Source organism: Penicillium subrubescens, assembly GCF_028828155.1.
Source record: "Penicillium subrubescens strain IBT 31985 chromosome Unknown utg000013l_segment0_segment0, whole genome shotgun sequence".
Classification (NCBI taxonomy): domain Eukaryota; kingdom Fungi; phylum Ascomycota; class Eurotiomycetes; order Eurotiales; family Aspergillaceae; genus Penicillium; species Penicillium subrubescens.
The window spans coordinates 167,853-188,346 of NW_026643163.1; the positions used below are offsets into that span (position 1 = coordinate 167,853).

General features: G+C 46.4%; 9 protein-coding genes across 9 annotated transcripts; 6 read left to right on the forward strand and 3 right to left on the reverse strand.

Annotated features, from left to right (window-relative positions):
- Nucleotides 1–1,605: 1,605 nt before the first annotated feature.
- N7473_013182 (putative dynamin GTPase) lies at nucleotides 1,606–4,056 on the forward strand (the record flags this gene model as incomplete). Its single annotated transcript, XM_057159121.1, has 3 exons — nucleotides 1,606–3,465; nucleotides 3,518–3,758; nucleotides 3,809–4,056. The coding sequence occupies 3 exons, from the start codon at nucleotides 1,606–1,608 to the stop codon at nucleotides 4,054–4,056; spliced, it is 2,349 nt and encodes a 782-aa protein (XP_057002171.1).
- Nucleotides 4,057–5,303: 1,247 nt separating this feature from the next.
- Nucleotides 5,304–6,137, forward strand: N7473_013183 (uncharacterized protein; the record flags this gene model as incomplete). The annotated part of the gene is made up of 2 exons (XM_057159122.1): nucleotides 5,304–5,605; nucleotides 5,891–6,137. 2 exons carry the CDS (start codon nucleotides 5,304–5,306, stop codon nucleotides 6,135–6,137), a joined length of 549 nt encoding a protein of 182 aa, XP_057002172.1.
- Nucleotides 6,138–8,254: 2,117 nt separating this feature from the next.
- N7473_013184 (uncharacterized protein) lies at nucleotides 8,255–9,228 on the forward strand (the record flags this gene model as incomplete). The annotated part of the gene is made up of 3 exons (XM_057159123.1): nucleotides 8,255–8,370; nucleotides 8,455–8,971; nucleotides 9,034–9,228. 3 exons carry the CDS (start codon nucleotides 8,255–8,257, stop codon nucleotides 9,226–9,228), a joined length of 828 nt encoding a protein of 275 aa, XP_057002173.1.
- Nucleotides 9,229–10,627: 1,399 nt separating this feature from the next.
- Nucleotides 10,628–11,164, forward strand: N7473_013185 (uncharacterized protein; the record flags this gene model as incomplete). The annotated part of the gene is made up of 3 exons (XM_057159124.1): nucleotides 10,628–10,743; nucleotides 10,815–10,964; nucleotides 11,015–11,164. The coding sequence occupies exons 1-3, from the start codon at nucleotides 10,711–10,713 to the stop codon at nucleotides 11,162–11,164; spliced, it is 333 nt and encodes a 110-aa protein (XP_057002174.1). The 5' UTR covers nucleotides 10,628–10,710.
- A 1,047-nt stretch (nucleotides 11,165–12,211) lies between these two features.
- On the reverse strand, nucleotides 12,212–12,537 carry N7473_013186 (uncharacterized protein; the record flags this gene model as incomplete). The annotated part of the gene is made up of 2 exons (XM_057159125.1): nucleotides 12,212–12,404; nucleotides 12,515–12,537. 2 exons carry the CDS (start codon nucleotides 12,535–12,537, stop codon nucleotides 12,212–12,214), a joined length of 216 nt encoding a protein of 71 aa, XP_057002175.1.
- Nucleotides 12,538–12,551: 14 nt separating this feature from the next.
- On the forward strand, nucleotides 12,552–12,754 carry N7473_013187 (uncharacterized protein; the record flags this gene model as incomplete). Its single annotated transcript, XM_057159126.1, is given in 2 exon segments — nucleotides 12,552–12,602; nucleotides 12,614–12,754. The coding sequence occupies 2 exon segments, from the start codon at nucleotides 12,552–12,554 to the stop codon at nucleotides 12,752–12,754; spliced, it is 192 nt and encodes a 63-aa protein (XP_057002176.1).
- Nucleotides 12,755–12,871: 117 nt separating this feature from the next.
- Nucleotides 12,872–13,402, reverse strand: N7473_013188 (uncharacterized protein; the record flags this gene model as incomplete). Its single annotated transcript, XM_057159127.1, has 1 exon — nucleotides 12,872–13,402. The coding sequence occupies one exon, from the start codon at nucleotides 13,400–13,402 to the stop codon at nucleotides 12,872–12,874; it is 531 nt and encodes a 176-aa protein (XP_057002177.1).
- Nucleotides 13,403–14,574: 1,172 nt separating this feature from the next.
- On the reverse strand, nucleotides 14,575–15,400 carry N7473_013189 (uncharacterized protein). The gene is made up of 2 exons (XM_057159128.1): nucleotides 15,099–15,400; nucleotides 14,575–15,047 (listed from the first exon to the last, which is right to left on the reverse strand). Exons 1-2 carry the CDS (start codon nucleotides 15,292–15,294, stop codon nucleotides 14,854–14,856), a joined length of 390 nt encoding a protein of 129 aa, XP_057002178.1. The 5' UTR covers nucleotides 15,295–15,400; the 3' UTR covers nucleotides 14,575–14,853.
- Nucleotides 15,401–18,737: 3,337 nt separating this feature from the next.
- N7473_013190 (kinetochore protein nuf2) lies at nucleotides 18,738–19,564 on the forward strand (the record flags this gene model as incomplete). Its single annotated transcript, XM_057159129.1, has 3 exons — nucleotides 18,738–18,800; nucleotides 18,862–19,083; nucleotides 19,151–19,564. The coding sequence occupies 3 exons, from the start codon at nucleotides 18,738–18,740 to the stop codon at nucleotides 19,562–19,564; spliced, it is 699 nt and encodes a 232-aa protein (XP_057002179.1).
- Nucleotides 19,565–20,494: the final 930 nt, after the last annotated feature.

Sequence of the window (20,494 nt, forward strand, 5' to 3'; positions counted from 1 at the left end):
AAGTTAGTGAGGTGCATATATGTATAGTGTGTTGGCTAAATTTACTCTACGAGCCGAGTAATCATATCGCGTAGCTAACTCAGTCCATTGAAAATACACTAGAAGGACTTTTTTTGGCACCGTTGCGCTCAATAGGGTCAAATTAATAGATTTCAAATATCATGCCTTTCTGAAACAATCCCGGAATGTCAAACCTGCTACAGTTACAGCGAAAAGATAGTTCCTCCCTTGGCGCAGACGATCCACCGACCTGACCGCGCTAAGTTGAGGGCCGCCATAATGATTTTCCAAAATATCACTGAGTCCAGTTTATTTCAATGCTTCATAACCACCGAATATTCGCAGGATATAATATAAATTTCCTGAGAGTGATACGGGAACATAACTAGTTAGTTAGAACATGAGCTTAGGTGTAAATTGCTTAATTAGCCAATCAATGGATAATTGGATTATCAGCACGAGGGTCTTGGCAGTGCATCCCCAGAAATGAAAAGTAATCATTGAGGAGGGGCTGCATTTTACTAATAAAAGTACATTTTCAGGAGAAAATAGAAGTTTATGATTCACAGCCAGCCAATAGCGGCGTAACTGCCAGGCCAAGAAGCCCTTTTGCCATCTTCAATGAAGAGTGCAATTTTCATCGCCTACTCTGGTAGCGTAGGACTTTTGGAAAATAACGACGGGCCGGCTCGCATCGATTTTGCAGCTTGTATTGGGACACTGTTTCATATCTCTCACACGTTAGCAATGCCCTGCATGTGGCCATCCCGCATTATGGGCCTCCCGCATTATGGGCTCCCGCATTATGGGCCTCCCGCATTATGGGCCTCCTGCATTACAGGCCTCCTGCATTGTTGGACTTTAGCGGGATAAAAGTACGTTGTGTCGTGCGTTTCAAGCGGAACATAACTGAACCTAGTGTGTGCGCTGGAATGCACGGATCCTGTTCATTGAGATACGACATGTGGAAATATATTTTTTAACATCCATGGAGAATCACTCCCCGTGAAATATAGAAACACCAACCTGGCATTTTGAATGCTTCAAACCTATAATTCTACTCCATGTCATGTTGGCAATATCCCTCTTGATTCTCAACTCGGTGAGAATAGTAGTAAGGTCAATAACTAGATCAGAAACTAGGTTAATTGTTGAGCTATATTTTACGCAACCCTTCCTTTCTGGATGGTGCTCACAAGTCTGCCTAGAATTCAAGTGACTGAATACGCAATTACATCCTCAAATATGCCTCACGCGCGCGAATTATATTTATTTGGGTATACCGGTGGCGTCAGTAAAGCATACCTTTGCTTTTCGCGTATGTGATGCAAGGCTGCAGTTATCTGCATAATATCCTATCAGGCCAAGTGCTCAAATCCTAAGTAGCTTTCCCACATTTTTATATGTAATCTACTATTTGAAAATACAAATTGGGTAATACTTGCGCATAACTAAGCCCCTGGCTTCACGGGTAATCCTAGTTTCCAGAGTCCTGCATTGGTCGTTCAGACTAATATAATAAGGGTTCTTCTTCAAAATCACCTTGAGCTCAACTCAATTTCGATCCACACGACGTTCTTTGTTTACGATCTTTTACTCTTCAAAATGGTCCTGAGAAATTTCCACACCGATGCCCTCCGGGATATATGTACTGAAGAGCAACTTGATCTTCTCAATTCCATTGATACCCTCCGTTCTCAAGGTATTAGCCACTATATCTCGCTGCCACAGATTATAGTCTGTGGTGACCAGTCTTCTGGCAAGAGCTCAGTCCTCGAGGCCATATCCGGTGTAGGCTTCCCTGTCAAAAGCAACCTGTGCACCCGATTCCCTACCGAGCTTGTCCTACGGAAGCATTCCCATGTCGGCGTTCGGGTATCCATCGTGCCTCACCACACGCGCAGCGATAGTGAGCAACGATCACTTAGTGATTTCTGTGAACAGTTGGATAGCTTCGAAGGCCTACCCATCCTGATCGAGAACGCGAAAGGGGCAATGGGGATAACGACCCACGGAAGGGCTTTCTCAAATGACCTCTTGCGGGTCGAGGTGTCAGGTCCAGACCGCCCCCATCTGACAATTGTGGACCTCCCGGGACTTATCCATTCGGAAACCAAACAACAGTCGGCCATGGATGTTCAGCTTGTTCAGGATGTGGTTCAATCCTATATGAAAGAGCCGCGCAGCATCATCCTCGCCGTCGTGTCCGCCAAGAATGACTTTGCCAATCAAATCGTTCTCAAATTGGCTCGAGATGCAGACCCATCCGGGAAACGGACGCTCGGCATCATAACAAAGCCTGATACACTCGCAGGGGGATCGGAGAGTGAAACGATGTTTGTGTCATTGGCAAAGAATCAGGACGTGGAGTTTCGGCTTGGGTGGCATGTCCTGAAGAACATGGACATGGATAAAGGCCATCGGAGCCTAGACCAACGCGATGCTGAGGAACTTGAGTTTTTCTCCCAAGGGATATGGAAAGATTTACCAAGCTCACTAGTCGGTATCGATAGCCTACGGCCCCGGTTGAGTAAGGTACTGCTTTCGCAGATCGCTACCGAGCTACCAAGCTTGATTAGAGAGATCGAAGACAAGACCAACCACTGCAGTACTCGCCTGCAAAGACTTGGTAAACCTCGTACTACCATCGACGAGCAGAAGTCTCATCTTCTGAATATAAGCCAATCACTCCAGGAGCTTGTGAAAGCGGCTATTGATGGCACGTACAATGACCCTTTTTTTGGGGATGCCCACTTCACCAAAGGATATCACAAAAGAATACGAGCCATAGTGCAGAACTCCAATGAAGAATTCGCCGAGCGAATTAGCCGAGGGGGTCATTACCGACAAATCTGTGAGCCTAATGATGGACAGATACCAGCTAAGCACCAGGTCAGTGTTACTCGTGAGGAGTATATAAAGCACATCAGTCATCTTCTCAAGAGAACCAGAGGTCGCGAGCTGCCTGGGACTTTCAACCCAATGATCGTTCGTGATCTGTTTTTGGAACAGTGCTCCCTGTGGGAACAGTTGACGCGGAGCCATACGGACGGAATATGGGCTGCTGCCAGAGAGTTTCTCGCCCTTGTCGTTAAACATGTCACAGATGAAGGCACGTCGACCGCATTGATCGATGAGATCATAGTCCCAGCCTGCGACTCTATCAAGCAGGAAATCGACAGCAAGACTCGAGAGTTCCTGAAGCCACACCAGACAGGGCATCCGATCACCTACAATCACTACTTCACGGAAACCCTGCAGAAGATTCGGGTCAAGCGACAGGAAGATGAGCTCGCCAAGACCTTGCAGCGCTTCTTTAGGGTTGATTCTTTGGAGGAGCCTTATTACGTCCAGCATTCGATAAATCTTGACCAGCTCCTCAAATCGCTGGTGCAGGAATCCGAACCCGACATGGTACGTTTTGCGTCGATCGAAGCATTGGACTGTATGCTGGCTTATTATAAGGTGATTCTTAACGCATGTTCTTTGAAGGGGTTTCCGATCTAACGGAAGACAGGTTGCGCTGAAGCGTTTTGTCGATGACATTGCCAACGAAGTTGTGGAGGGGAGACTCATGTCTTCACTGTCCCGCATTCTCTCGCCGGTGACTGTATTCGACATGCCAGCGAATCTTATCATGAGGATTGCTGGTGAGTCGAAGGAAAGCCAAACAGTCCGCGAGCAGCTCCTCAAGGAACTCTTGATCTTGACCAAAGGTTCGGAGACCTGCAAGCGGTTTGTTAAAACAAAGATCGACGGTATGTCAACCCCTGCGGTGATCGATTCGATTATCTAATTTTGTCTGCAGAAGGTAGTGAACCTCTACTAGGTGACGATTACTTGACAATGGATAGATCCATTTGTGCGGAAGTGATATTGGAAACAGAAAACCCGGAGCTTTCTGTCCCGTCAGATGAACTTGTGGACCCTCCTGAGGCTCCAGATTGGTCTATTAACGAGAATTCGCCACCTCCTTCCGAAGAGGAGTACAAACAAAGTGAGATGACTTTGAAAAGAGCGAGTAAGAAGCAAGCGAGAAGCAAAAACCGCAGCTAAATCCTTCCCTCTCTGGAAATGGTACAGTTTGAACGGAAGTGATTGGCTTCGAAAGCGGACTAGATCTAGCAGTTTGGGGTGTGTGTTTTTCATGACAGGATCTACCTTGATATCTTAATGCTGTTCAGTTCCGTGGTGCCTGGTATGGGAGGACGCCGTATTTTACACGAATGAAGCTGATCTTCCAACTAATGGGTCTCTCGCCATCCCCACATGTATTTCGTTCTTCGCGGCGAATTGCATGTTGACTGTTGCGCTCTAAATTTAGTATTTTGTACTTCACAGTTCACCTACAAGATAACCCTACCTACAGGTATGGGAGCTCACTTCGTGATAATACTTGGCGCGTACTCCTAGAGCATCATGCAAAATACCTAAAAAGACGAGAACCCGTAGTAAGGCTAACCATAGCAACGGTACAGTTGCGAGATACTCTTAGGACCCGCAGTGAAACTAGGCCCTGGGACGTTCTGACCCGCACTGACAAGTCGGCTCCGCATAACGTGGGGAGGGGGAGGGTCTATATGGCCGAAGCTGGATACTTATTCATAATGGATTGACTCCGCCTAATTCATTGCATTTACTACGTGTTTTGGGGCACTCAGACCTGATTGGAATTATGTTCTTACTTTAATGTGTAATCATCAATACAACGTAAGGCATTATGAAGCGTTTAAGTTGCTTCAGCTATTCTTCAATCATCTAACCGGCCCCTTACAAAAAATACTATTTTTTCGGACCCTCGCTCCACGAGGGTCCGCCACCCATACGATACGTGCCCACCCAAACGATATCGCGTTTTCCCATAGTAAACACCCCTTTCAACACGCGATTTCTCGCCACAAACATGCCTAAATCCAAAGAATTAAATGCATCTATTGAATCTCGCATTCAATTGGCCATTCTTGAATTTGAGAATCTTGAAAGCCCTAATATTAAAGCGTGGGCGCGCGCTAAAAACCTACCCTACTAGCGGCTTCTTCCTCGGTATCAAGGCCGCCCATCGCTCTCTGACCGGCAACCTAACGGTCGCAAGCTTGATGAATTGCAAGAATCTGCCCTTTGCCGCTATATCAATTTCCTTGATTCAATCAGCTTTCCTCCTAACGACCGGCAATCGCGGCCGCGGCCAATACAATCCTTGCTAGTAGCCATACTGCTCTAACTAAACCGCCTACAATCGGTGACCATTGGCTACGTCGCTTCCTTCAACGCCATGCTGAGTATCTCTCTCGCCGCCGCGAGCTATGGATATAGAGAGAAAGAAGTGCCTAGATAGGCAGATTGTAAGAGAGCGGTTCAATTCCTACCAGGAGACGATTGCTCAATATGGAATTAGCGCGGACGATATTTGGAACTTCGATGAGACCGGTTTTAATATCGGCGTTGTTCAAGACCTGTGGTTTATTACTCGCGAACCTAAGCGCCAAATCTTTGACGGTTTTAGTACTAATCGCGAGTATGCAACTGCTATTGAAGCAGTCTCAGCTACTAGGTCTCCTATCGCACCGGTAGCAATCCTACGCTCTAAGGTCCTTCTACTACAATGGTAAGAGATAGTAGGCGATGAGAGAATCGCTGTGACATATACTGGCTGTTTCAACATCGTACTAGCCCTACAGTGGATTCAACTATTCAATAAGCTTACCAAGGATTCGGTCAAGGGTACACATCGTATGTTAATCTGCGACCAATTCGGCTCGCATTCAATATACGAATTCGTCAAGTACTGTGAGGATCATCAGATTATACTCTTCTTCTTACCTCCTCATTCAAGCCAAATAATTCAACCGCTTGATGTTGGTGTTTTTAGTGCTTAAAAGCACTGGCACAGTGAGTGGGTGTATGATGCGACAGTCAGTGGCTACGAGAAGATTACCAATGACGATTTCCTTGGTGCGATCGCGCAGATTCGGCAGAAGACCTTCAAACCTTCTACAATCAAGCTAGGATTTCGATTGGCTGGCCTCTGGCCAACCAATCCTACGATAGTCCTCGAAAACTTAGTCGATGAGGTCGATGAGGTCGATCTCGGCTTTCACACACCAAACCCTCCGTCAACAATAGCGGCCGGTGGCTAAGATTCATCAAAATTTAGTACACCAAAGACCGCTGAGCGTGAGAAGAAGCTAGATGAAGGCTAGAGGATAAGATCTCTCGTATGCAGCAAACACCCTCTTGTCGCCTACTCAAGAAATTAGCAAAAGCTACAACCAAGCTCGTCTATCTTGTTGATGAGCTGCAGGGTAATACCAAGAACTCGAATTACCTACGAGAGATACGCTACGCACGCGAGATCGGTCACGAAAGGCCTCCAAGTTAACCGAGATAATGCATTCTAGCCAGGTTGAGCGTATAAAGCGATTTATCCAGAGTGGTGATGATCTAAAGGCTGTTATGAAGTTGCGACTTGAATACTAGGGATATAAATCTTAGACACTCCAATACCCGCCGTAGGCAAATCCAAATTATGCATCATTGCTGTTGAAGACATCTGAGTTGGCTCAGAAGAGCGTCGCCCTTGAGAATTCTGGATAGGAATGCACTAGGGGCCTCTCCGTTACAATGCGTCAATATCTCTTCCCCACGGGAGACAAAGTCATGTGTGGGTGCGCAGAAAGCCACGGATATCTACATGCTGCGTATCTCAATCAGCGGTGTGGAAAATGTGCCAATCGATTGAATCGGTTGTGTATCGGCACTGGTTGTATGGCAGAGGACGAAGATTGCTGCTTGATTAGCTGAAATTGATCCTAGTTTCAGGGCCACCTTCCGTCTAGCATTGAAATCGGTTAAATCGATATAGACTGCTCCAATAATAGCCTCGATTGCGAGAGCCAAGACTTTGGAAGATCGTGAACCTGGTTCCGCGCTCTACTTGATGCAATTATCAATACCTGCTTTTCAGCGACCGAGGCTCACTGAGTGATAGATATGATGGACGATTCAAGGCTAGTAATCCCACTTACAACCCATTAGTGAAGGCCACCAAATCTACCTTAGCCACCTACTTCGACTCGGTTCAATTTCGAATGCAACTAACCCCAATATAGATCGGAGCAAGTTGCTCCCAAGATGAGCTAATTTTCGGTTTCCATCATGGTTGTGTTCTTCCGCGCCAGCCGCCGTCAGCGCTTGCACAAGATATCCTTAGAACGGAAAGAATACCCAATAATGGTTCCGCGACAGTTGTATCCAAGCAAGTAGCCATGTTTGAACAAGGAATATGATAAGTATATCGGTTTTTATTCCCCTGTCGCCTTTAATGGACATCTGATCCGGCTGCGGTGGACATGTTAGCTCCGAAAGTGAGGTGGCTAATATGCGTGATGATGTGCTATCAAATGACTCATGTTGTACTTCTGGCTTGTAGTGCGATCGGCATCAATACGAAGTCAGCAGGCGCTAGTCGCACCCAGACCGCTTCTCTTCATGCTTTGACTCCTGCAAGCCTCGACGACCTGTATTTGTTCAGGGACATCGAGCGGCTGGCGACCGTCGTGTCATAACGGTGGGGCAGAGGACGTGTCCCGACCAGGGGTCTCTTGTTACTAACAAAACAGATGCTTTGAGGGTAACTTGGCAGTACGCTATATTGTTTCTGTTCTTGAACAAATTGGTGACAATGAGACTTTCAAGGAGCTTCATGAGATTTTAGAAGAAGGGGGAGGTTTTGTCATTGATACTTGGAACATCATCTGGAGCGAGGACGCTTGACTTTATGTCGAGGAAAGCGGAGCAGTTGCTTACAGCTGCTTCCGATTGGTTCTCTTCGTCCCCCGCCTTTGTGTTGCACCAAAACTGTGAATACCCCCATTTCAGGGTATGCCATAACAGCACCACTCTTTCTTTAGGATGTGTGCCTCGCGTCCAGGACAAGGACCGGGGTAGCTTAGTCGCTGAAGTATCGGGCCTGAGAAAAGGAAATGCTGGAAGAGAATTGACGAAACTGCCACGACCTAGCATACTGGTACAAGCGTAGCTTAAGCTCGGCAGAGGTCCGTGCAGACGGTGTGTTTTGTAACAAGTGGGCAAGTGGGTTAGGTGGTGCTGCATGAAGCCAGGAAATGCAAAACCCCGCAAAGATCATCTGCCACGGCAGTCCGCTTTGTCTACTACATTTACTTATCCACATCAATATTTTAGTGGACTTGTTCAACATACTTCTTCATATTAAAAAGCAGATTCCCTTACAACTATGCCTCTTAAAGTTGATGTGACTGCCCTGCTCTATATGGTGATTATTCTGGTTAGATGCTGCAAATCCACTGTGGCAAAGATTACGTTGACGTATTTTGTCGTTAGGGAGGACTCGTATCTTTGATCCTTGGAGCGTGTGTTGTTGCACTCCTGCCGTGTTCATTTTATTTTGGAAACTGACACCCTTTCACCGAACAGCTTATCGTGGGCTCATACAGCTGCACTGTTTCTTCCGTTACCAACATGGATTCCTGGCATCGCAACACTCATGTCCCTGATTCCAACACTCACACTGATTGCTACACGATTCCTATCCCTAACGTCGAACCACGAGACCCCTCGGAAGAATATATGGAGCACAACATGCAGTATAATCAATCAGATTCAAACAGTCATATCGACAATCATGGCCACGCTAGCACTTGCCTACCTTTTCCCCGACAGGATTCTGTCCTGTAACCTGGATCAGCAATGGCAAGGCTTCTTTCAATCTAAGAATTCACACGCTATCCGCTCCATCCAAGATGAGCTCCAATGCTGTGGTCTTAAAAGCCTTCACGATAGGGCATGGCCCTTTAAAGATCAGAGCCACGGGGACAATGCGTGTGAGTTGCAACTGGGATATCAAAAGAGTTGCTTCGCATCTTGGAGAGAACAACAGCAGAATAAATCGTGGATGATATTTGCTGCAATCATTTTTGGTTTTGCAGCTAAGGTGGGTTTACCTCCTCACCAAGACTCACGGTTTAATGGCTAATAGGGTGGCGCTTCATGCAGATGGCTCTGGCTCACCTTTCAGGCCAACGGGGAAGTTGGCTGAGCACGCAGTCATGTAGCAGGCCACCGGGTTATCGGCAAATTTCTCACCTGGAAGTACCAAGCGAAGAGAGCGATGAGAACAATGAGGAGGCGGGAAGAACGTTTTTACCGGATGCCAATATTCCTACTCAGAATCAGTGGGATGTAGCGTAGGTTCAGGAAACAGATTGGGAAAGAAAGTTACTGAAACTTCGGGTCTCAATAACATTTAACTCAATCAGTTCTACCTTAGTCTCGGTTAATTCTGCGAAAGAAGCACACAGCATTGTGGACTTCTCTCTGATAGGATGGGACAGTCTGGACAATTGAATGCCTTCAATCATAGATGGAAACGTCAATATTTCAGGAAAAATCAGCTCTTAAACAAAGCATTGGATATTCCAAAGCGCCATTCCTAATTTGAGAATCATAAAAAGATCAAGATTCCAACATAGTCACTGCCAGGCCTGCCAAAAAGCTAGCTATCACATTCAGGTATACAATCTTTGTCTTGTCTCACGAGACCTCTCATGGACTTTCGGTAGGCGGATTCCAACTGACTCAAATCAGCATCCTATAACACGCCCTTGTAGGGCTCATTTTCTGGAGTTTCTAGAGGGAATGCATAGAACAGTGTGCTAGAGACAGGGACCACGTAGTATGCTGAAGGAGGAAGCTTACTTCTTTGCTTACTTCTTCTCACTTCTCTGAACCGGTAGCACTCGCGCCAATATTGCACCCTCGATGCAGAGCCGAGTGCCATACCTTTGGCACTAGGGCTCCGGATGCGGAAAATACAGTTATTGGCATCCCAAGATCCCAAGCCCTGGCCGCACTTTCCCAATACTCAAACTCATCCCCATCCCAGCCGTATTTCTGTTTCCATTTCTTCACTGTGTGTTTCAATCCAAGACCTAGTCGCAGTAAAAACCCGGTACTTTCCTTGGCCAGTGCGAGAGTCGTAGGATCAGTTGGTAGCGTTGGCGTCGGTTCCGGTCCGAATCAACACTACTACGAGCGGACGGATCTATGGTCAGACGGTAGATTTAATCGATAGCTTCGTGATAAGAGTATTTGTAACAGGGTAAATTCAGGGATAGGACAGTACAAGGTTATAAGAGTGTTGGTTGAACCGGAAATACTACTTCTTTGTTGTGATGTTCTCTTTACTCTTACCTAATCGGGTACTTCATGCGCCCCATATTACCTCCTGGTATACCATAAGACTCGAAGCCTGATCGAATTATCTAAATAGCACTAGGAATCAAATACCACAGAAGTAGAAGTAAGTTTGTAGGCCCTCTACAGAAGAAAGTCCGATACTTGATTCTGGGAATATAGCCAGTAGCTAAGCTTAACATGGACAATTTGAGCCACCTTACTAGGATCGTATGAATAAGCTGCCGTAACTACTCCATCTTCGACAAATAATGACTCTCAGGGAGTAATTTTTTTCAGGTCATGGGATAAAAGTGTTTTTTAATAAATGCGGTCGGTGAAAAAGAATGGAGCAGAGAACTGGGACTTGGATTACTTAGGGGTCTAAACCCCTGACATGACTAATTGGACACAGCGAAAACATTAATCTATGAAAACAACTTTTTCGGCTTAGCGGTCGACTTCACTGAGTCTGCCATTGTTCCAAACAACAATGGGATGGCATACTTTGTATCAGAAGACTTCGTTTCAGTCAAATTCGACTTTGACGCTTTGACTCGATGATGTACGAGGTCACCTCCGACAAGCGGTAAAAATTCTAGATTATACCGGGTATCGAGGCTGATATAGATGTCGATCATGTATCTGAGACGTTTAAATCGTGGCCAACAGCTGAGAAACTTCCGGGTACGTATAAGTATTCTTGGGGGATATCATCCACAGATGCTGGGCTTGGATGGATTCCTCACGATGTAAGATGTTTGTCACGGTTTGGACGATGCTGATCAAAGCCAGAGTCTAGAGATGCGAAGAATTTGGATTTGAATTGGTGACATCATCTGCCCTTAGCAGGCCCCGTGGTGACAACAATCATTGTCGCCTTTGTCATCGCTCCACGGCTTCGGCGGGCGACACCCTGTGTTCTGCCCTCGACCGGACAATGAATTCTTGATCTCCTAAATTACCGTAATCAGGACTCTCCAATGGCCGAGAGCTAATTTGAATAGGAACAGCTGCCAAGCAACCTCGCATATGGTAAGTACGCGTACGACTATACGCCTCCAGAAGCCGAAGAATTGAGCTCAAGGTGATATCCAGCAATTCGATGTTCCGGGTCACCTGAATCCTCGGAATGCAGGAGCGAACAGCATCTTGTTTTCATCCTCTCGATTATTTGCATTCAGAAAGTCACTAGCAGGCAGGTTGGTCGGAAATGGATATAGCATGAGTGCACGGCGAAGACAAGTTGGCCTGAGCATTGGCCAAGTATTTCGATGACACACGACACAGAATTCCTTGGAAACACAGTATTTTGAGATGAGAAGCCAGTATCCATAACTTCGAGCGGTCAGTTCATCAAATTATCGAAAAGTCATTTTGTAATTTGCTCTTTACTAAGACCCCAGCGCTATCACTTTTGGTTGTTTCTTCGTGAGATTTAGATCTACTTCGAATTCTAGAATCGCTTTCACGGCGCACAGCCGTCTAGTAGTGTTCATTGGGAATGGGCTTACTTGGTTTTCCATATAGGTCATTCTCGTTTTATCGAGATTTTTATATGTCTCTTCTCTGTCGGCGATGCTGAGATCAGGTAGATGGAAAGATCGTTAAAAGTTTCAGAGTAGAGCATTCGTTCATATGCACTTTGGAGTATAACGATCGAAATGAAATATTTGAGAGGAACCAAATAAGAGCGCTGAAGTCAGACAGGCAAAGAAAATATCGTAACTTGACCAAAAGAAAGGAAACGCTAGAAAAAAAAGGGTGGAAAGTAACTGTTGATGAGATATTGTCACTGCCAGCTCGGCATATAGGGTTTCATGCATTACGGACATGGAGATAGAAATATCGCTCCTTCCAGAACTAAATATTCTTCCGCTTAGACTCGCCATTTCCTGCCCGATGAGTCCAGATTCTCAGAACGAGGATGACTTGCCTTAACCGATGACTTTGTCTCTTCTCGACCATCGGCATAGCGTTTCGTCACGACTTTCTTGGTTTAGATTGAGCCATCGGTGAGACACGTTTGTCTTGTCCTGAACATGGTGATAATAATGCGAGAAAATGAGGCGTCATCAGAGCGAATCGCCTCGACCGGCGTCTCAGGAACGGACCTTCGGCTTCCACCCGAGACAGAATTGAGCCAGCTCTCATTATCGTCGTCGCAATACCTATCCTCGAGTGGAGAGAGGCTACAGCGAGAATCGAATGGATCCAGGATCTCTAATCGATGTCGATTTTGGCGGGTTTCGACAGGAGAGCGCAGAATGTGATTTTTGTTGAAAATTTGGGAAAGTCTCACTCCCAGGCCTCAAGATCCTGCATGACGCGCTCCTACAATGCCAGCTCGTCATCTACTTCAGCTTTTTACTCTCCAAGAGTTTGTCCTTGTAAGTTCCAGCACCATAGATACCAAGAGCTCCCTATCCGAGCTGGTCTCGAACTGGAACCTGCTACCCATGCTACGGCGCTTGACAAGCCCCTTAAGCCAGTCCTACTCGCTCTCGGTCCTGTCAGCAATCAACCTATTGCTGTCCAATAGCGAAATTCCGTTCTCGACTCGCAGGAAATCTTCAAAGGTGTTTCGCCAAGGCGGTTCGTTGAGATCCGATCCGACTCCAGGAGGACATGAGGAAAACACACCCTTCTCCTGGCATACTCAGTCGCGTGCTTGGCGCTCCAGGTGTGGAGGGGAGTAGGGACCGAAGGTGATATACTTCAACGGCCATTGTGCATCGAAATGTTGAGAGAATGATGGTATGGAGAACTTGAAGCGTGTCCGAAAGGGCTGTGAGAAAAGAGTGAAGGAGAGCGTGTCGAGGCTAAGCGGGTCTGAGGGCTCGTTAGACGAGCGTTGGGGCGACTGCAGGTTTTTGGGGTCCGTGTCTCCAGGTGGTTGCGATCGCGACGAGTTTGACACGGGTGTGCCGCCGTTGTTGTCTGAGGGTATGTCGTTATCGTCGCGATTTCCGGATGAGCTGCTTTCGGCGCCTCTACCCGATGTATAGTTCTGGTCCCCCGCATTGTTTGCGCTGCCGCTGTCTCGATGTCTGTATTTTATGCTGTTGTTTGATTTATCCACGGTGGTAGGCTTGGCCCCTGGTGTCCGGATGCATGCTTGCAAGGGATAAAGGCATCGGGCAGGCCAACCGATTCCAAAGGGTGGAAGCGCAAGCAATTGTAGGGACATTTCTCACAGTCGCGACCAGTGGAGCGAAGGCAGAGACTCATAATTTGTCTACACAGCACCGCTATCGGCGGCGGGCCGTGAGTATGTGGATGGACTTCTAGTTCTCAATCCGCTCCGCAGGTTAACAGAGTGGATCAAGAAATTCCGGCCGTACCAGAGGTACCACCGTTCAACGCTGTACCAGGTAGCGGACGTGTTGAGAGTCATTGAGATGGAGATACTAGAAACTACCAATCCATTCACATTGGCACCATGAGAGAATGGTGAAGACATGCCGAACATACACACCGTACTTGGTAGATCAATCCAAGTTGTGGTTAGCAACTCGGGTTCATAGGTGTTTGGAGGAGGAGATCAAGAAACAGCCACTTACGGGATCATGCTGCTCACGGGCAACATACCGGTGACCCTCACGAGAAGGGCCCGTCGACGACTGTCAGGCTAGAATATCCTCTGCCAAACGTACGAGTTGATGAGACAACTGAGCAAAAGCTGAAATCATATCGATATTCTTTAGGTTCCTATCAGCAAGGACAATGGACTGCTACGTCTCACCGATAAGCAGGACAGAACCGCGATCCAGAAGACGTTGCTCCTGAAGAATCGGTCTTCAGGATGAAGTCAACAAACCTAAATATCGCTCGGTTCCAAGCAATGACTAACAATGGCTGGCCAGAGAATGTTCGGCGGCACATAAAACGAAGAGATGCAGCATTTTTATAAAACACACTCGACAACTGTGTAAACGATTTCAACATAGTACTAAGGGGCTTCCTTTTGTCATTGTGCCATCAGACATGATATACAATCTGTTTGAATTTGCTTTCGTGCTCCATTTATATAACAGTCGCCAAACGCCAGAGACCCCTCTCAATGTTTTCCTTGACTAAGACAGCATATCATGCATGAAGTAGAGTCATCCAGTGGGCGCAGAAACTGACATCTTGTACAGAGTTCAAAGAAAATCCGCGGGAATCGACAGTTAAATTGCTTAAGACCGCTGGGTGAAAGAACGGTACGGAATGGGGGCTTTTCAATCAAGTTTCGAGTGATAGCCGGTGGACTTTCGTGATAGTGCTCGGACTCTTTTGAGTGAATAGCTGGCTGTATTTGAACAAAGATTACCTTCATGTCTATCCAATATCGTTTAAGGCATTAATAGTTTTTAACAGCTCTACTTATTCACTGCAGCCCAGATTTCTATCGGCCATATAATTCACGCCTCGCAAGGTTGATTTTTGTGCTTCTCAATAAGCGTGGGTGATCATATTTCCTATCACAATTTTAGTCAGGTAAAGCTAGTAAATAGAATCATGGCGGCCCTTTCTGAGAAGAAATGTCGCAGCCTCTCACAGCTGCGCTGCATCTTCCATTCCAAATCAGTTCAGACATCCTAAACTCAAACCTCCCATCGCCGTATCCAGGTTTGTTGTCACGTAAATATCTCAGCCCTAAAAACTAGGTCTCCCTTCTTTCATGGCGTCATCTGTTTCTCGATCCTTCCCATCTTTCTTTCTCATGCTGACCAACTGAGGAGGACCACCAAACAGGGCATTCATCAACGAATTCAGAACAAAATCGTTGATCTTGGGTCGGCGCATGAATTCTCGATACTCTTCTCGTAAATCCTTTAGTCCGGTGGTAACTGCGGAGATTTTTTAGATCAGACAGCCCAGAAATGATGGAAACGACTTACAGATCTTGATCCTGGGCTCGTCCGGCTCGTTGGAAAGGTGGTATTTCAAATTATTGACGGCACCCAAAAATTTGTTACACTTTTCATCAAAACACTCTTCTTCATGCTGGGGGGCTTCGGAGGAAGATAAAAGTCGTTCAAGCGTGCTCATGTGGCGATTTTCCTCCTCAGGTGGGTGAGGACTTTTCGCGGTCATATTGCGGCTCCAGTATGAAGTTAAAGGCAGAATTATAGAGTCAGGGGTTTGTCCCTCAGGAGAGGGAGAAAAGCTTAGGAGGATCTGGTACCTTATCCCTTCAAATACAGACGGAATTTACACGTGATTGAAATGGTAACGTCCGTTCCACCGCAACCATGTCCCCTCGGACCCGCCCAAGATTGAAGTACTTTGTAAGACAAAGCCAGTGTAGTCGACCAACTGATGTCGGACTACTAAGCTCAATTAGAAAACAAAATTAACTATTTCCAGTGCATAACATTTATTTTCAGCAGCCAAAATACTTCCCAGCCATTCGTCGCCAATGATAACCAAATAGTTGACTTCATGGTTCAATAACAAAACGACTGGAGGGAAACCCTCTACAGTGAGCCAGACAAACCCAATTGCCTACTCTGCAGATTAGCGTCGCCTTCGTTCGTACCCCCATCACTAGCAAGGAAATCTAAAAGTACCTTCTCTATTCACAAGTTGATTAGTGGGTCAAAAGTCCCCTCTTCAGGTAATCTGCATCCATACATGTGTTTTGATTAGCCCCTAGCCTCAAACTTGAGAGTCTCTCGCGCCGGATGTATCTCAACCAACAGCAGGGGTATGAATTTGAAATGTGACGACAAGTCCTTGGCTGCATTAGTGGTATTTTTGGGACCAAGCGGGTATGGATTTCAATGCGGCAAAAGTACTAGGGTAAATGCCGGTGAATGGAGCTGATGCAGCAAATCTTATGGTCCACATGGTTAGACAGGTATTGTACCTCCAGGAGAGTGTACTGCGTGACTTTTACGCCACAACTATCATTTTGCTAGTGGACCTTATGGATTTGAGCCTCCCTACCCGAAGCAGCCTCCTTTTGATTGACGTACTTTGCTGTTTTATCCCAGAAAAATGAAAATCATGCGTTCTGTACGATGAACATCTCACCAGATCTCATCCCATCCTGTCCTATCGTCACCCGACCGTTCATCTCTTGATCACAGGTCAACTTCTACTTGTGATACATGAGCCATGGCCACGTGGATTCATCCGGTATTTCCACAGGGACCCACTCTCTCAACTCGCAATGCCTCTTTGACTTGCAATCCTGGACTTGCAACCCCCGCTTCAACGCTCAAGCCTAACCGTGTAACATTCTTTCAACTAAATGGCCCCTTACAAATACTACACTTTTACGGATCCTCGCTCCAACGGGCCGGTTAGATGGATGATTGATTGATTGAAGAAGGAAAACTACTCAAACAAATAGGAAAAGGGGTAGGTTGAGCTGTCGCAATGTGTACTTGAGGTACCACCAGCTGCCTGTACGAATGGAATGTGGCGCGCTGAGGGGCGCAAGCCTCAGCGCGCCCCACCCTACGGCGGTGCGTAGCGGCCATTCTCCAGTGCATAATTATTAAGCAAGATTTACTGGCAGAATTTACGACCAAGTCACGTTTCTCCACAATTAAACTATGTACTTTCGAAGTAGCCACATAATCTCTCATCAGGGCTATTCAAATTCACGTTTATAATAATCTATCTAACTCATAAGGGCTTAGTTATGAGGCAGAATTAAGGCTAGCTTAGGAGGGGGGAAGGGGGTGGAAAAGGGAAGAAATAATCCTTAACGGAGGTAGAGGAGGCCAAGTATTAAGGAGAGAGAATGATCACATGACTAAGATTCAGGGATTTTCACGTGATTTTGCCTAAAAGGTAAGGTATCAGTAGAAGGGCGGACCCAGAGGCGGTCAATCATATACATGATTTAGCACCAGTCTTGCTTAATAATTATGCACTGGAGAATGGCCGCTACGCACCGCCGTACCACCCCACATGTGCCCCGTCGGTCAGACAAATACACGCTAAAGTTCGCGGTTTTCTCAACGCCCCTGCCATTACCAGGGTAGGCAGGCTTTCGGTGGGGGACATGTCGGCGCTTATGTGTATGGGTGCCTCCAGGTAAGGAACATCTCTGTACCCAGCCTCGTGTTTTCCTGTTTTGAATGATGAGATTGTATGTAAATTGGGTCCTCAAAGAGGAGGTTTACTGTACCGCTCCTCAACAGTCTTTGAACTTTCTGAAATTTGACTTGGTTCTTTTCTCCTACTTAATCGACAGGCCTCTACCCTGGTTTGTAGAGTAAATTCTTACACAAAGCGCCTAGTATATCATTCTTGTTCCAAAACATCACCAAGACTGCACGTATGGCCAATGATTGTATTGTCTGCCAGATACGGTTATGATGCCGCCTGTCGATGAAAAACGCGTTTTAGTATCCTGCGGTCTGCTGGTCGCCCTCGGGAATGATCTCGATTGATTACTCGGCAAAGCATCGACATATTCAGCAAATATAGTGTTTCCTCAATTAACTCATTCAAGAGATATCATCTCCATCATTCGATGCCCAACCGATTGTATACCTGTGTCGGAAGTATAAACTCGGTCAGGTAAAAAACTGGCTAGGCCTGGCAACAGTAAAGGGTTCGCGCAGCAGAGAGTACGGTTAATTGGCCACCATGCTCTGCAGATCAAGCTTCTCTATTACTTGATTCGGCTGTTAAACTCACAAATTTGGGCGGGTCAGTCGCTGGCATGGAGCCTGGAAGCAGCCTCACTCGCACTAGCCTGGCTAAGGCAGCATCTGCAACATACCGGTCAGTGTGTCTGCCCTTTTTGGACCTGTCAATCATAATCAAGACAGGAGAAGAGGAGATTGGGCAATACGCCGAGCTGAGCTCAGTTGGATTACCATAGTAGCGGCTGGCTTTCACAATTTCGGAATCACTTATTCACCCCCTTTCAAAGTCAAGCAATCCATTGGGTAAAAAGTCCTTGCATGGAGCCACAGCAAGGCAGCATCCTTTTACATACTAAGATCTACGAGTCTTTAACCTGGAATTTCTAGTACCTTGGTCTGAGGCTTAAAAGATCCGACTTACCCTTGGGGCTTTTTAAGCTCTTCTCGTCCTGTCGTAAGCCGACCATAATCGGAGACTTTGTACTTTAGATTCACACATACGAGAGAGATCCCTGAATATACACAGAAACTATTACAGAACGGTTTTCCATATAACGAGTGGAGCTGTTCATATGCAAAAAAAACATGAATCTTCCTCCAGCTTGGGAAATTCTTCCTCATTTCTGCTAAGGGAGGGAAATGTTAAGTGAATAGTGGAAGTAGTTGCTATATTGGGAACGAGAATCCCCTCCATCAATTGCCGAAACGTGACCTCCTAGTCCCGACAGTAACGATTCCAAGAGACCCGCTCACTTAGCGCTTGTATTCGCACCATTCATAGCAGTCCCTGTGCCAGACAAAGAAAAAGCAAAGGGCTTTCTCGTACGTAGCGCACGTGGTCTTGTAGTGAAATAAAGGGGGTCACCTAGAGATTTTGATTCCCTATTCCTTGATGAGGTGTGTTCATAACCTGTTGTCCTCTACGGAATGAGTCCCAACAACGTGCAGCAAGGCCAACGCCTACGACTCGAATCTCAGCAGCAAGAACTTGTGAGTCACACTCTGTCCACAATTTTGATTATGATGCTGTACAGTACTAAAATTCATGCAGCCTGTGCAGACGATAGCACAGTATATTAGCGACCAGGGAATTTCATTCCGTCCGGAGGAGCTGCATGAGCCAGATCCAGAGAGGATCCGAGTCGTACTCATTCAGCTTCTTTGGAAAGATATCAGCAAAACACAACAAGATATACAAATCGTCGATGATCTCATTGACGGAGGCAGGAAATTCGAAAGATGCTTTTTAATTATTACAAAAATTTTGCTATCGGTACGCCTGCTCTCAATCTGAAAGCAAGATGTTAGCCGTATAACATAAGAACGCTAACATGGTCCAGTGGGGAGTCACAACCTTCTGCTATGACGACTGGACGAATCCAACATTCGCTTCCCTAATCGCAGTTTTATCTCGTCTTATTGCCAGAAAACAGAAAGTCGCTGAGGAGATGGTGAAAATTGAGAAGGCATTTCACACCCATGCAGAGCGGAACAAAGTGGCTCAGGAATCAATACTTGGCACGCAAAGGGTTGAGAATGAACTGAGTGGACGTCTAAAAATGTTACAAGCGTTGGAAGAGCTGGGAAATGTGGATGGTGAGACCTATCGGGGTTTCATCTCCGAGCAGAAAGAGGTATTCAAGATGGCACTCAGGCAGGTCAAAGCTACCAGACTGCGCACCGAGGAGCTCGTCTTTCAAAGTGCCCACGGAATGTCGATGCTTGAAAAAGCTCGGAACAATCTCCAGCTGTAGCAAGAAAGATGCCAGAAGAGTCTGTCATATCGCACAGGCATCACGGAGGGCTTATGGTGATTCGCAAGGAAAATTGATTACTTTCTTGTCGAGATATGGAGTGGCAACTTGCCACCTAAGGGATTTCAGCCATCGTAACACAAGTACTAGCGCCATTCCGGGGGCAGTTCAACCTGCCTCCCCTCTTCGTTTCTTTTCGAGGATCAATTAACATGCAACGATCTGCAACACTTGTGACTCATGCACAAGCTAACACCTGAAGTGGGATGATTGCGCCCCACTTCGGGGGCCCAGACTCGTCCTCGGCAGAGCATCTTTGCCAGTTCTTTGGCTCCCCAAAATTCCAGATTTACCAAGTCGACGCGCTCTCTCCCAATAATTCGATTCCGTACCTTAGACTTGCTCAACATAAGTACGGCTTGATTCGCAACGCCATCATATAAGTGGAACTCAGTAGTCCTAAAATGAGCAATCCAGGAGCTTCTTCTTCCCAGAGCAGGTGTAGATCTGCAACCAATCCAGTGTCGCTAACTGCCAAAGCTGAAGGAGAGATGCACAGTGTTGCCCTCTCGCAAAATGGAGGCAGTCAAGTGATGACTAAGCCGTCCTGATTCCGGACGCATTAGCTAAGCATTTAATAACAGTTAACTTAACTAACTTGGAGGTAGTCAGCCAGCGCGGGTTCCAGCTCAGCGTGGTCCAAAAAAAGTTCAGCGTGGCCAAAAAGTTTTCTGACTAATTGTGGGTCACGCTAAGGTGCCGGATCTCACCGTGGCCCAAAACATTTTTGGTCCCGATGAGCTTTTATGCTTACTTTTGTGTAATCTATTAATAATTATGTAGGGGTTCAACAAAAGTTGAACCCCCTACCCCACTAAAATATACTATTACTCTATACAACTCTATACAACTCTAAATAAGATAGTATAC